The 12500-nt window shown below is 35.1% G+C and overlaps 1 protein-coding gene across 1 annotated transcript in view; it reads right to left on the bottom strand.

Moving 5' to 3' along the window:
- Positions 1-12500, bottom strand: part of LOC135208452 (protein big brother-like) — a 52392-nt gene that overhangs the window by 22926 nt on the left and 16966 nt on the right. The window contains exon 2 of the mRNA XM_064240643.1: positions 10449-10535. Within this exon, the coding sequence (XP_064096713.1) occupies positions 10449-10535 (87 nt within the window). The remainder of the gene's footprint in view (positions 1-10448; positions 10536-12500) is intronic.

Here is a 12500-nt window from a genome sequence, read left to right as displayed (position 1 = left end):
CACTGGACTAAACCAGCTCAAAACTTATTGAGCTATCTGTTCACCTGTGATACTCTTTAACTACTTCCTTTACCTTTTTCTAAATTTCTACCCTTTAAGGTCTTTTACATACTACATACAATGGGCAAATAATTCACTTGTACAGCTTCAACCTTTTCCTTTCATTTGTAGTTAGCCTCGACACTGCACTTCCATATAAGAAAGTTGGCTCAGCAATGAATCTCGTGTTTGTGTTGGATTTAATATGTTTTCTGTGCATAGATACTATAATTGTAAATATGTCTTTCATATTGCCACTTGTTATGTGAGAAGATTATAGACACTGTGAGCAGGATGCAAAATACTAGGTTAGTGAAGGCGTACTTATTATATACGTTCTTGCAAACCGACAAACGCTAGCTCTTTTCCTATTGGATATGGATATGATAACTTCAGTCATTATAGGTAATGAGTCTGCCTCATCCACAAGACATAGTTTTAGAGGTGTTATGCAACATGTATATAAAGACAGACAGTAACTATTAGATAATTTCACATAGTGATGGAGTAAATGGGTGCATAATTAATGACAATGAATCCTAATTGCCAAACAACTTTCGATTTTCATTTGTATGGATCATTGAAAAGATTTTTTTTTTGTTTTAGTGATAGAATGACCTTAATAACTCAAAAATCCAGGCAATGGGAGAATAAGGGTTAGAGTAACCTTACCACAAAAACAAAGCTTAATAAAGCAAGAATGAATCTGCGAAATCTCGCATCCGAAAATAGGACATGCATGAACTTCCGGAGGACGTGCGTTCAAGGTCAGGATGCAAGCAGAAGCTCTTGCTGTAATGAACAGTTACTGTAACAAAAAAACGAAAATAGACAAGCAGGCGACAAATATCGTCGCTGACATGAGATACATAGGAAGGAGAAATGAGTTTGTTCTAGGAGCGTTCAATCCTTCGCTGGAAAGCAAAAGTCCCCAGCGATTTTCGGAGAAAGATTCTGAAGGTGAATTTACTTTTGGCGGCGAAAGAATTTCTGTTATCAAATGTAGCACAGACATTCATTTTGAAGCCGCAGATTGCGAGGATGCTACTCAGATTCGTTTTAGTTTGTGTATCCGGGATGATTTGACTTACCTTGGAATTTTATTCTGCGAACCCTTAACAATTATAAATATCCTCTTTATGGTAAAAAGAATATCGAACATTAATATTAGCATGTTTGTTTGTTTGTATAGCTGCACATGTTCATGTGTACGTTAGTGAAAAAATAGCTGTTATTATCATTACTTTGTACAGGGTCAGCCTCCCAGACGGGTCTTTTGTTTAGATACATCAGCTATTCTGATTTTCCTCTATCGATAGAACTGCATACCATAATGGTCTTTGAAATGGAAGTGCTAGAAGTGGAATTATTTTAATAACGAGATTAATTTCATTTGATGTCTACAGCGATTCTCCTTCAGTTCATTTTGTCAGTTTTCGTGATCAAAACGATAGCCTACAGAGTTCTATATATGAAATTCCTCTATCGTTTTTTTTTTCTCTCCCTGTTATACTTTCAGTGAAAGAAAATGAGAAAGATCTCCAGAACTACTTCATTTTTGGAAGTATTTTTTCCGTCAGGTCTGAACGGCAATTGTCAAAAATGCACAACGGGGAAAAGTGTAATGATCGTCTGTCTTGTTGAGTGCATTAACTGATCTCACCTTTTCTTCCATTATGTTATGATTCAGCAGTGCATCTTCACCATTCATGTATACGCTTACTTGTGTGCATGCGTGTGATTACTATTGAAAAGTGGATCAAAATATTGACAAATATACGCGGACATAATATTCTTGTTCTTTCAATTCAAGATTTTTTTTCATCATTCACTGAATCCATAATAAAACTTGGACTGGTTAAAGTCCTCGCACAAAATGCTCTCTCTCTCTCTCTCTCTCTCTCTCTCTCTCTCTCTCTCTCTCTCTCTCTCTCTCTCTCTCTCTAGCAGAGACGAAAGTGAGAGAAAACGAAGAGCAAGACGAACGGCGGAGCGAGCCAAACAGAAATTAGTCCCTTGAACCGTTTGTGTAATTCTGGCGAGTGTGTATATACATCGTCTGGCCGAAGGTGTAAACGCGGCTCTCACAATCAACTTGGTTCCCAGATCATCAGGAACCGTTACGTTTACTGGTGCTTCTTTTTTTCTTTTTTCTTTTTTTTCTCCGTAACGTCTTGTTGATTATGAGTCATTGAAAGGTTTATTATTGTCTCTTGATGGTCGGCTGCGGTCGAGTGGTCGAAAGTTTATTTTCTCGATTTGTTGGCAATTAATTGTGGGGAGGAAATTTAATTCTGGTATGGATGCACTTTTTAGGTTCTTGAATTTTTTAAGGATATTTACGTGTAGCTTTTGTTGTTCAACGTGATATTCCATATGTTAGAAGAACGATTATCATATTCATATTTAAGGTTTGGGTGCTAAAAACAATGTTGATGATATGCTTGTAAGGTACTAATAATTATTATTAATAGCATTATAGTTGGTGATGTTTATTTACTTTGACGTCATCATAACCTATCTGATTGCCTCATTATAGCCACAAGTATAACACTCCAAGGGACAAGAGAATTTGAATAAACAAGCGAGTTAAAAAAAAAAAGGCCAATTAATAAAACGAGAGAGAAAAAAAAAGTTTAAGAAAAGAAAAACAAGAGAATATAAACGCCAAACAAGAGATTTTTGAAAAAATAAAATTCTGAAAAACAAATGGTTTGAAAAAAAAAAAAGAATTTTCAAAAACCAAAACAAGAGATTTTTGAATATAACAAGAGAATTTGTCAAATAGAAAAAAATAAATAAATAAATAAACAGAGAATGAAAAAAAAGGAGAGAATTAAGAAAACTTTGAAAAGAATACATTATTCCGGTTCCGGGGACGACTGCGGATTGAGGCATTAGAAAGACGAGGGGAGAAGGGAGCGGGGGGAGGGGGGGACCGGGTGGCGGTCGGAGGAGGGGTCACAATGAGGGGTGTAGTTGGATCCTGATAAAGCAAGGGTTGCCCTGTCACATGATACTTTTTCGGTAGACCACCAAACGCATAAGAAGATGGCGGCTTTCCTCCTCCTCCTCCTACTCCTCCTCCTCCCTCTACTACTACTATCTCCTTGGGCTTATGACGTTTAATCTGCAAACCCGTCCTGAGGTTTGCCTACCGTAACAACCACCGCAAAATGGCTGTTCCACCACCAAAAGACAAGTGTTTACCCCGACTCCCACATGGGAAAGATACATGCATCCTATAAAGTATTATTATATATGTTTACACTCACATGTACGTATAAATGTATGAATGTATATATATATATGTATATATGTATATATATGTATACATATATGTACACACAAATATATATATATATATATATATATATATATATATATATATATTATGCATTAAGCCACAAATGACCTTTAAATTCCAATTCGCTCTACCTCGGAATTAATAATATTTTTCATATATTTTTAAAAAATCCTCTAAGGTTTAACATATATGAAAATATATCATCCGAGTAGAGCGGATTGGATATTAAAGGACATTTTGTAGCTTACTGCATGTACTATATGATCATCACGGTAATATGATAAAAATTCATATATGTATGTATTTCTTATATATTCATATATATATATATTATATATATATATATATATATATATATATAATATAATATATATAAACTGCCTTTTTCAACTTTAAGGGTGTTGTGCTACAAGATGTTATTAAGATGATGAGGCTATATAGCCGCTTTTATAAAGACCTGACGTTGACTAATGGAACTCAGTAGCAAGCAGAAGCCAGTACTGGTCGATTGTCCTCTTGGCGCAGATACCCTTTATAGAATCTGGCTCTGACAAATTCGAAATATTGGGTTAGATGTAGCCATATTACCATTTAAGCATTCGTCTGTATTTTATGACAGCTATGAGACATCGTATCTACCACGTTAAGTCATGAGTTGCTTTCTGTTATGCCGTCTTCGTAAACAGTTTCTATAGATATTGAGTTCACATAGGCCTTGTTGATCTACTCATTTTGACTTATTTGTGGTCTGTCACAAAAACAGCAGAACACAAAAATTAGCTGTAGGAAGTTACAAATAAACCTTTGAACTTTACGAATTTAATCTGCATTTTTTGGGGAAACAAAACCATTCCCCTTTATCATGCTGCAAAGTTTAGATGTCTTTGCGATCAGGGATTCTGGTGCATTCGCTTAGGATTTTTTTTTTATTTTCTTTGGTTCCCGAGAGAACAATTAGCCTTGCAGTTCCCTCACCTGATTTCTCTCTCTCTCTCTCTCGTATTAACTAAGCCATAGTAGAGCCGTCTTGTTCATGAACCGAAGGCATATGATGACACTCCTTCTCATATAAAACTCCAGTAAATCATCAGATCTGAATTTCCTTTGCAATAAAAAAAAAGAGCTACATCTACCGGTGGAGAGTTTGAGTGATCACCGTAACCATCGATAAGTACCGCTACTGAGGAACAAAAACAGGCGTTTTTTCGAGGTCGACTGAAGTTCAGTAGCCCTGATCTTGTTTATATTTCCCTCCCCAATTTTCTGCCTTCATTGTTAAGTATCTATTTCATGGGGCAGATTTTGTTTTCACTCCCCCTAAAGAAAGGCAGAACGTGCAAGGAAGTAGTTGCTCCATGATGAGGGAAGTTGAAGAGATAATGTGTATTATCAGGTAATTGTCGTTATCCGGCCACAACAGTAGTGGGCGTTCCTCTAGATTATGATAGCACATGAAATGGTTATCACTCACATTATTTTAAGCTTACCGACACTGAAAGCATAATTAAAATTCTCTCTCTCTCTCTCTCTCTCTCTCTCTCTCTCTCTCTCTCTCTCTCTCTCTCTCTCAGTAATGTAAGTTGGCTGGTACTGTGAGAGGCAGAGTTGCACGATATGCATTTCTGCGGTAATATCAGGTTCATACGTCTAACTCTCGTGCCAGGACATTATGAATTTCGTTATTTACATACATTGTGCTTTCGGGGTAAAATGATACCCTTGATCGAATTCATTCTCGACAATTTACAAATATTATTTAACGAAACTTCCGTGATATTTGTTACTTATTTTGTATGTACGTAAATAACACTTACACAAAAGCACACATATATACGAACAGACACACACACATCATATATATATATATATATATATATATATATATATATATATATATATATATATATATATATATATATATATATATATATATATATGCATATATTTATATACAGACATACATACAAACACACACATAAACATAAATAATTGTAATACAAAGGTACATACATATATTGTATACAGATAGATGGATTTGGAATTAGCTCTTCTCTTACTGAATATACCAGCAATTTTTTTGGATTTACTTCATCGTCTTCGATGCAGGCAAAAGAATTAGCCATAATGATAGATTAGACATGGCTTCCAAAGATGTGGATAGAAACGAGGCATTTGAAGTAATAGCTGGGGAGAATACAAATACAATCGCAGAGGATCTTTAGCCCCATTACAGGTTTCTCAAAAGTGCAAGAGCTTTGTTGGCATAAGGTTACCGTATCCCAATAAAAACAAGGTTATCTGTTTACCTTGAAATAATGAGAAACTGCTTTGAACCACGGGGAGAAATGAGAGATGTGTTACACAATATGTTAATTGTTATGATCAGGAGAGAATTTTGATTCCATCAAAACCAACAGCATTGGGCAAGTATCCGTCTTACTGGGGAAAATTTTGCTGAACCACATCACATGTCATGCAATATTCCAGATGCATGGGCATATAGCAACTTCTATCTGGAATCCCAATTATTCCCAGTGATCCAGCATCGACTGTCTGTGGACATGTGGCAGCAGAGGCTATTCTTATATTCCTGCAGATGCCCTTTCTTATTGCACGAGTATTTTTTTATTTATTTTTTTTTTATCAGGAAGAGTTCTTCTGCGTGTCTGTCAGTTAAGCATCAGCTACAGCTAGAGCCGATAAGAGCACAGTCTGGTCAACAGTAGCTAATATTCCAGTAAATGATCAGGCATGTCAGAATACCCCGAAGTAAATCAGATAGACAGCCAACCTCTGTAGATCATCTGTTTACCTCTTCTGTTAAGCGACCGGAACTCGTGCAAGACTTCTTTTTTTTTTTTTTTTTTACTTTTGAAGATACTTATATGATGAGGCTATAGAACGGGCCCTTAAGTGATGACCTTCCTTAATTAACTTTTTAAGGGATAATGAATCGGCTTTCAAAAGAGGCATTTTAGACTACTTATGAAAAACAGAGGCAAGATTGATACAGACAATTATTTATAGAATAAACAGAAACAGTCAACCATACTACTACAGTGTTGAAATTCCTCTTATGTTTCCAGTACGGTCTGGCACGTTTCAGAAACAGTGTTCACTAAAATATATAGAATATCGTCCATAAATCCGGGGTTTCTCAAAGGGGAAATGCTGAATCATGTGAGTCCATGATGTGATCCTCGCTAGACATGGTAACGCTCATATACGAGTAGAGGCCAAAATAGTGATATATTTGAGAGGTTCCCTTTCCAAGTGGCCAGACTGTCATTATAAATATGAAAGGAAAATGATACGGTAGACGGGTGACAACTTAGTCTTAACACACACACACACACACACACAAATGTGTGTATAATATAATATATATAAATAATAATAATAAATTAATATATATATATATTATAATATATTATTATATTATAATTATATATAGTATAATAATATTATATATATATATATATATATATATATATATATATATATATCATATATATCTATATATATATATATATATATATATATATATATATATATATATATATATATTATATAGATATATATATATATATAATATTGTTATTCAGTTGTCCACATACTAAAAGTTCCTTTGACCAAAACAATTCAAATGTCAGTCTCGTAAAATATATGTATCACATCGTAATCATTTTCAATCACTGGAATTTATTCTTCACTTTAGAATGCCTCTTGAATAATTCTCATGGGAAACTCTTCATCTTATTTTTTCTAGTTATTTTTTCAGCCTATAATCTTCCGGAGAGCTCAGATTATGTTTAGTTCTACAGAATTAGCTAGCATAATACTCTCTTTGTGGTTTCCGATGCAGTTGACATAATTTCGGGATTTTTTTTTTTAAGGAAGAGCTGGGAATGTTAGATAGCCTCGCCTACTCACTCTGTTGTCTTATTGGGTTGCAAATGTCAGCATTGGTTTATTTTAGCAGTTAGCTTCAGAACGTTGCTCTTACTGATTTATTGTTACCGAAGGTTTGTATAATGCACTCGGCAGTCTTTCTTTTTTCAACCAGAGGGAATACAACTAAAGACTTTTTAGGCTGTATTCATCGACTTTTTATTAATTAATTTATTTATTTGTTTATTTATTATTAATTCATTCATTCAATTTAGCTCTAGACGGCTTCCTAGGAAGTCTGTAATCACCAACTTTTTTTTTTTTTTAACCAGAACGAATATTACTGCCGTCTTCTTAGGCCGCAGTCTATAACTTTGTTTATTTTTTTTTTCTCTTTTAGAACCAGAAGAAATATTATTGCAGACTTCCTAGTCCGCAGTCAATAACTTTTTTTATCTTAATTTTTTTTTTAAACTAGAAGAAATATTATTGCAGAATTCCAAGGCCGCAGTAATCAGTTTTTGTTTTTTTTTTCCTTTTTTTTTTAAGAACCAGAGGAAGTTATATTGTAGCCTTCCTTCGTCCTTTTTTTAAGTAAACAAAAAGTCACTCTCCTCTTCTGTGCTTTTCGTGCCACTTACATGAAAATTATTTTTGGGGGAGGGGGCCTGGGGGGCGCAGGGAGGGAAATTACATCAATCTTTAGAACTAACTGCATTATTGCTCTCACACTGGTCACAGCAACAACTATCTTTTTCTAAAATTGTGTTCTCGACCTTTATATTATATATTGTATATATATATATATATATATATATATATATATATATATATATATATATATATATATATATATATATATATATATATATCTATAGATGTACATACTACATACATACATACATACATACATACATAGTTTTTTTACAGCATAAATCAGGGATCCCTGCAAGAGACAACATAAATAAATGATTATGCCTCACCCTGCTGATTTAAAGATATTGAATAAAATTTCGAAGTGAGGTTAACTCAATCTTGTTTGTTTCAGAACATGAAAGTGAAAACTTTTAATAATTATTGCTACACGAAGAGAACAAGTATAAGGAAGGGATATGTGAATACAATGCCTGACTTAGAAGCAAAATATTTCACTTATTTTGCTAAGTAACAAAAACGTTGTTGACAATTTAACATAGAAAAAAAAATATAAAGTCCAAAGCGAGCAGTGGCAGGAGTCCAAGGTAAAACATAAATTGTCCTCTTCTAGCGATAAAGAAAATGAACATTTTCCTGGCTGAAGAAGTTAAAAAGTAGCCAAAGGAAGTATATTATATTGGAAATAAAGTAAAGTTCTGATCTCCTGCAATTTATCTCATTTTTTAAAATGTATAATATAAAAGGCACGAAAAGTTCATAAGGTCAGTTATTTAACTTTAGAAACTGTTGAATTATATGTAATAAATAATACATATATTTGGTGCATTAAACGTGAATCGAACAAGCTCCATAGCAATATGTTCCTTGACGTTCATACACACGCACACGTTATATGTATATATATATTGTGTGCGTGTGTATGTACGTACATTGGTGTGGTCTCTGACAACTCTCATGTTATGCAACAGTAGACCTCTTGTCACTTACAATTCAAGCTACAATTTCATCATTCATTATAATTTTCACTTCCCATTCATTCCTTATCTCCGATGGACAAGCTTTTCATTACAGAAATGTACAATTTCTCCTTTAACCCATAACAAATTTTCAACGTACTAGTACATCAATTTTGTACTTTTCGTTCTCACTTCCATCAAGTGCTAATTCTACGCATGGACTTCAGACCTAAGAAAAAAGAAATTGTCTTCCTTTATTACTGTATGTCTTTTTCGAGCTTTTTGGAGAGATGGAGGGAGGGGCGGGTGGAGGGAGGGGGGGAGGGGGATGTGGTTGGTGGCAGGGTAGGGAGGTGGGTGACATTGTGTCATTTATCAATTCCCTCGAATACTTTCGTCTCATCCTCTGCAAGTGGACGGACTTTTCCACCTTCGAGAGGATGATGGACGATGTTAAATTGGTGGTTTGGTCGATGATGTTGTGGCAATAAAGGTAATCGCGGTGACAGAGGTAATCACTGCGGAGTGGCAGCTTATTCGGGTCCCATTCATGTCAGCCTCGGTGGCCAGTTGTGGCCGTAACTAAATCCAAGGGGCCTGCCTACAACTTCCATCATCATCATCTTGTTTTGTCGTGCCTTCGAGTTTCTTCATTCTTCTAAACATATTCGTAATGTCCAAGTTCTTGATACTGGTTTCATTAAGTACTCTGACGATGTTTCATCTAGGTTTATACTAATGAAGTATTTGGTTCGTCCATATGTAAGTGATGAAGTCATAATGATTACATCAGAGAGTCGAGGTCTCGCGCCAATGAAATAAAAAAAAGATGTACCAGAGAAATGTAGAGAAACTCCTCTGTAAGAACAGTTTCATTTATGTTTAAGTAAAGATGTGGCTCAGTCATCAGTTGAAAAGCAAAGGTCTTTCAGTCTAAATTACAATGATGAAGTCACTAAGTTCTCTAAGGAAATATTATATAATTTTCTGAGATGCAAAGACTTATTTAATAATATGAGTTATCAGATACTTGTAAGAATGTTATATACAATTACACTAATTTTCCATGGGATTTATATTCAAAAGTCAAGTTGAAGGCACTTGGACCAAATTTTGTAGTCTGATATAACGTGATTTATTCTACGGGTTTACAACTTGAGATTAATTTATATCCATTACCAGTTAATGGTATTGGAAATATAACTAATGTTGCAACTTGCATCTTGCAAACTCTCAAAACTCATAAGGCAAGATTAAATGGGAGTTCAGTGTTACACACTCTACTTCAGTACCAGTGCTCTTTATTGCTTTAATATTTCTGGGGGTTATGACCCAAGATTTCGATAGATTTTTAATTTGGCCCAAGATTATTAAACAACTCTGACCGCGTTGTGTTTTCATTACTGTCAATGTGACATGCTGTTAAACAGTGTTTTATTAATAACAGAGGATTTATGACCCACGAATTTGATAAACATTTAATTTGGCGCACGACTATTAGAGAACTCTGACCGCACCGTCTCTCCAATACCGTCAACATAATATGCTGTTAAAACACTCGTATTGATAACAGAGGATATATTAAGTTTCGTACTCACCATTTCTGCGTGACCTTCTCTGATGCCGGCCTGGAATCTCTGTCGTCTTTCCTCTAGGGGTCTGTCTCTGTATCCTGTATAGCGCACCTGTAAGTAGAAATAAGGGAAAATGAAATATGAATTTATAAGAGTATGATCCCCTTTCAGGTAATAGGTGCTTATTATGTGTAACACTGATTTATCCTTCCGTTCGTGTTGTGTATGCTTTCTTGTCCAATTTTGGGCATTTTTGACTGATTTCGGGTAGTCATGGGCATTTCTGTCACAATTGTTTCATTTCCTGCCGAAATTCGTCAAAGCTGGCAAATTTTGATCAGTTTGCCAATTTCAGCTTGAAAGCAGAAATAAAGAAAGGTCATTGATGGATGACTTAGTATATTTATCATTATCTTAATATCTTAATGAATAAGTATCATTACAATGAAATTGATTTACATAAATTTATCCGAATTTCCTCTTCGCTAAGGCTAAAAATAATGAGTTGTATTTTTTGTTCCTAAGTTTGCTATTTTTGTCAGAATTGTCCACTTAACCTGAGGCTAAAATTGATAAATATATTTTCTCCTCGTAAGATCATTTGCCTTGACTAGTAAAAAATCAACAAAAACTATAAGAGCCGTTTATATACATTTATCTGTAAGTTTACTCTACTTTGACTCAGTGTCATTGACCCAAATCTTACACCGTGAAGACAACACTTCCTAAATCTGTTCTGTTGTTGTACGTGATCTTGTACAATTTGTGAAGCATTTTCTCTGTATTTTAGTGCGATAGCCATAAGCCAAACTATAATGCATATGACACTCAGAGAGAGAGAGAGAGAGAGAGAGAGAGAGAAGAAAAAAAAATTTTGTTTTTAGCAGAGAGAGAGAGAGAGAGAGAGAGAGAGAGAGAGAGAGAGAGAGAGAGAATTTCTTATAGCAATTCTTTTAGCAATTCTCTATGTAATTTAGTGTGATATCCATGAGCTAAATATATGCTTATAACAGTCAGAGAGAGAGAGAGAGAGAGAGAGAGAGAGAGAGAGAGAGAGTTAGTTGAAGCAATTCTCTGAATATTAAATTGGGATATCCATAAGCAAAAATATAATTCATAGGACAGAGAGAGAGAGAGAGAGAGAGAGAGAGAGAGAGAGAGAGAGAAGAGCACACTCTCGTGTGAATGAAGTTTGATCCACCGCACTTCCGTTAGCCTTTCCAACGCCCACCAATCTTGCCCTGGTGATGGATGGGATCAAGCTTAAGCATGAACTTCATAAGTCAAGTTACAACGAAAAAGTCGCAGAAGTAAAGATATTTCTACAAATATTTTAAGCAGCACATTCCGTCACTTTAGGCTTCAACCATTTTAGTAGCATGAGGAATGAATATTGAATGCAGCACGGCCTTGGCAAATTACTTAAAATACCGCCGTGCAACTAAAGATGCAAGTCATGTCGAACGCAGTTGACAAGTCTGGCGAGTTTCCTTCCTGTGAATTTCATTTAAATGCAAGAAGCCCGGAAAGCGAGTACTGCGTCCTTCGGGGTAGCTATACCTGTGACGGCCCAAAATATTTCCTCAAACCTCATTTGTACTAATGCATAATCCCTGAAGTATATAACAAACTAACTCATCATGCAACAAACTAACTTAGTTATTAAATAAGGAATGGAACAGTGTCGTATTATCCATACAAGGATCGGATTTTGGTGTGCTCAGTTCAAAATCATATCACATATCTCTCTCTCTCTCTCTCTCTCTCTCTCTCTCTCTCTCTCTCTCTCTCTCTTTATATATCTCGGATCTACTCTGAGCCTCCAAATCTGTCAGTTACGAAAAAATAAATATTTGATTTTAATAAAACAGGAAATTTTCTGAAGGTAAAGTGAATATGAGCAAGAAAACTTGAATGGTAGAGCGAGCCATTCTGTCATAAATGGAATTCAAAAAATGCCAAGGAAAAACAGAGAGTAGAGCTGCCAAAACAGTGCTCAATTAGGAAAGGAGTGTGACAGAGCAAAACGTAAACATCTGGCCCTTTTCCTTCTTCATTTACTGGTGCGTGATCTTC

The sequence above is a fragment of the Macrobrachium nipponense genome, chromosome 35 (genome assembly GCF_015104395.2).
Source record: "Macrobrachium nipponense isolate FS-2020 chromosome 35, ASM1510439v2, whole genome shotgun sequence".
Taxonomy (NCBI): domain Eukaryota; kingdom Metazoa; phylum Arthropoda; class Malacostraca; order Decapoda; family Palaemonidae; genus Macrobrachium; species Macrobrachium nipponense.
This window is presented reverse-complemented; position numbering and strand designations above follow the sequence as displayed.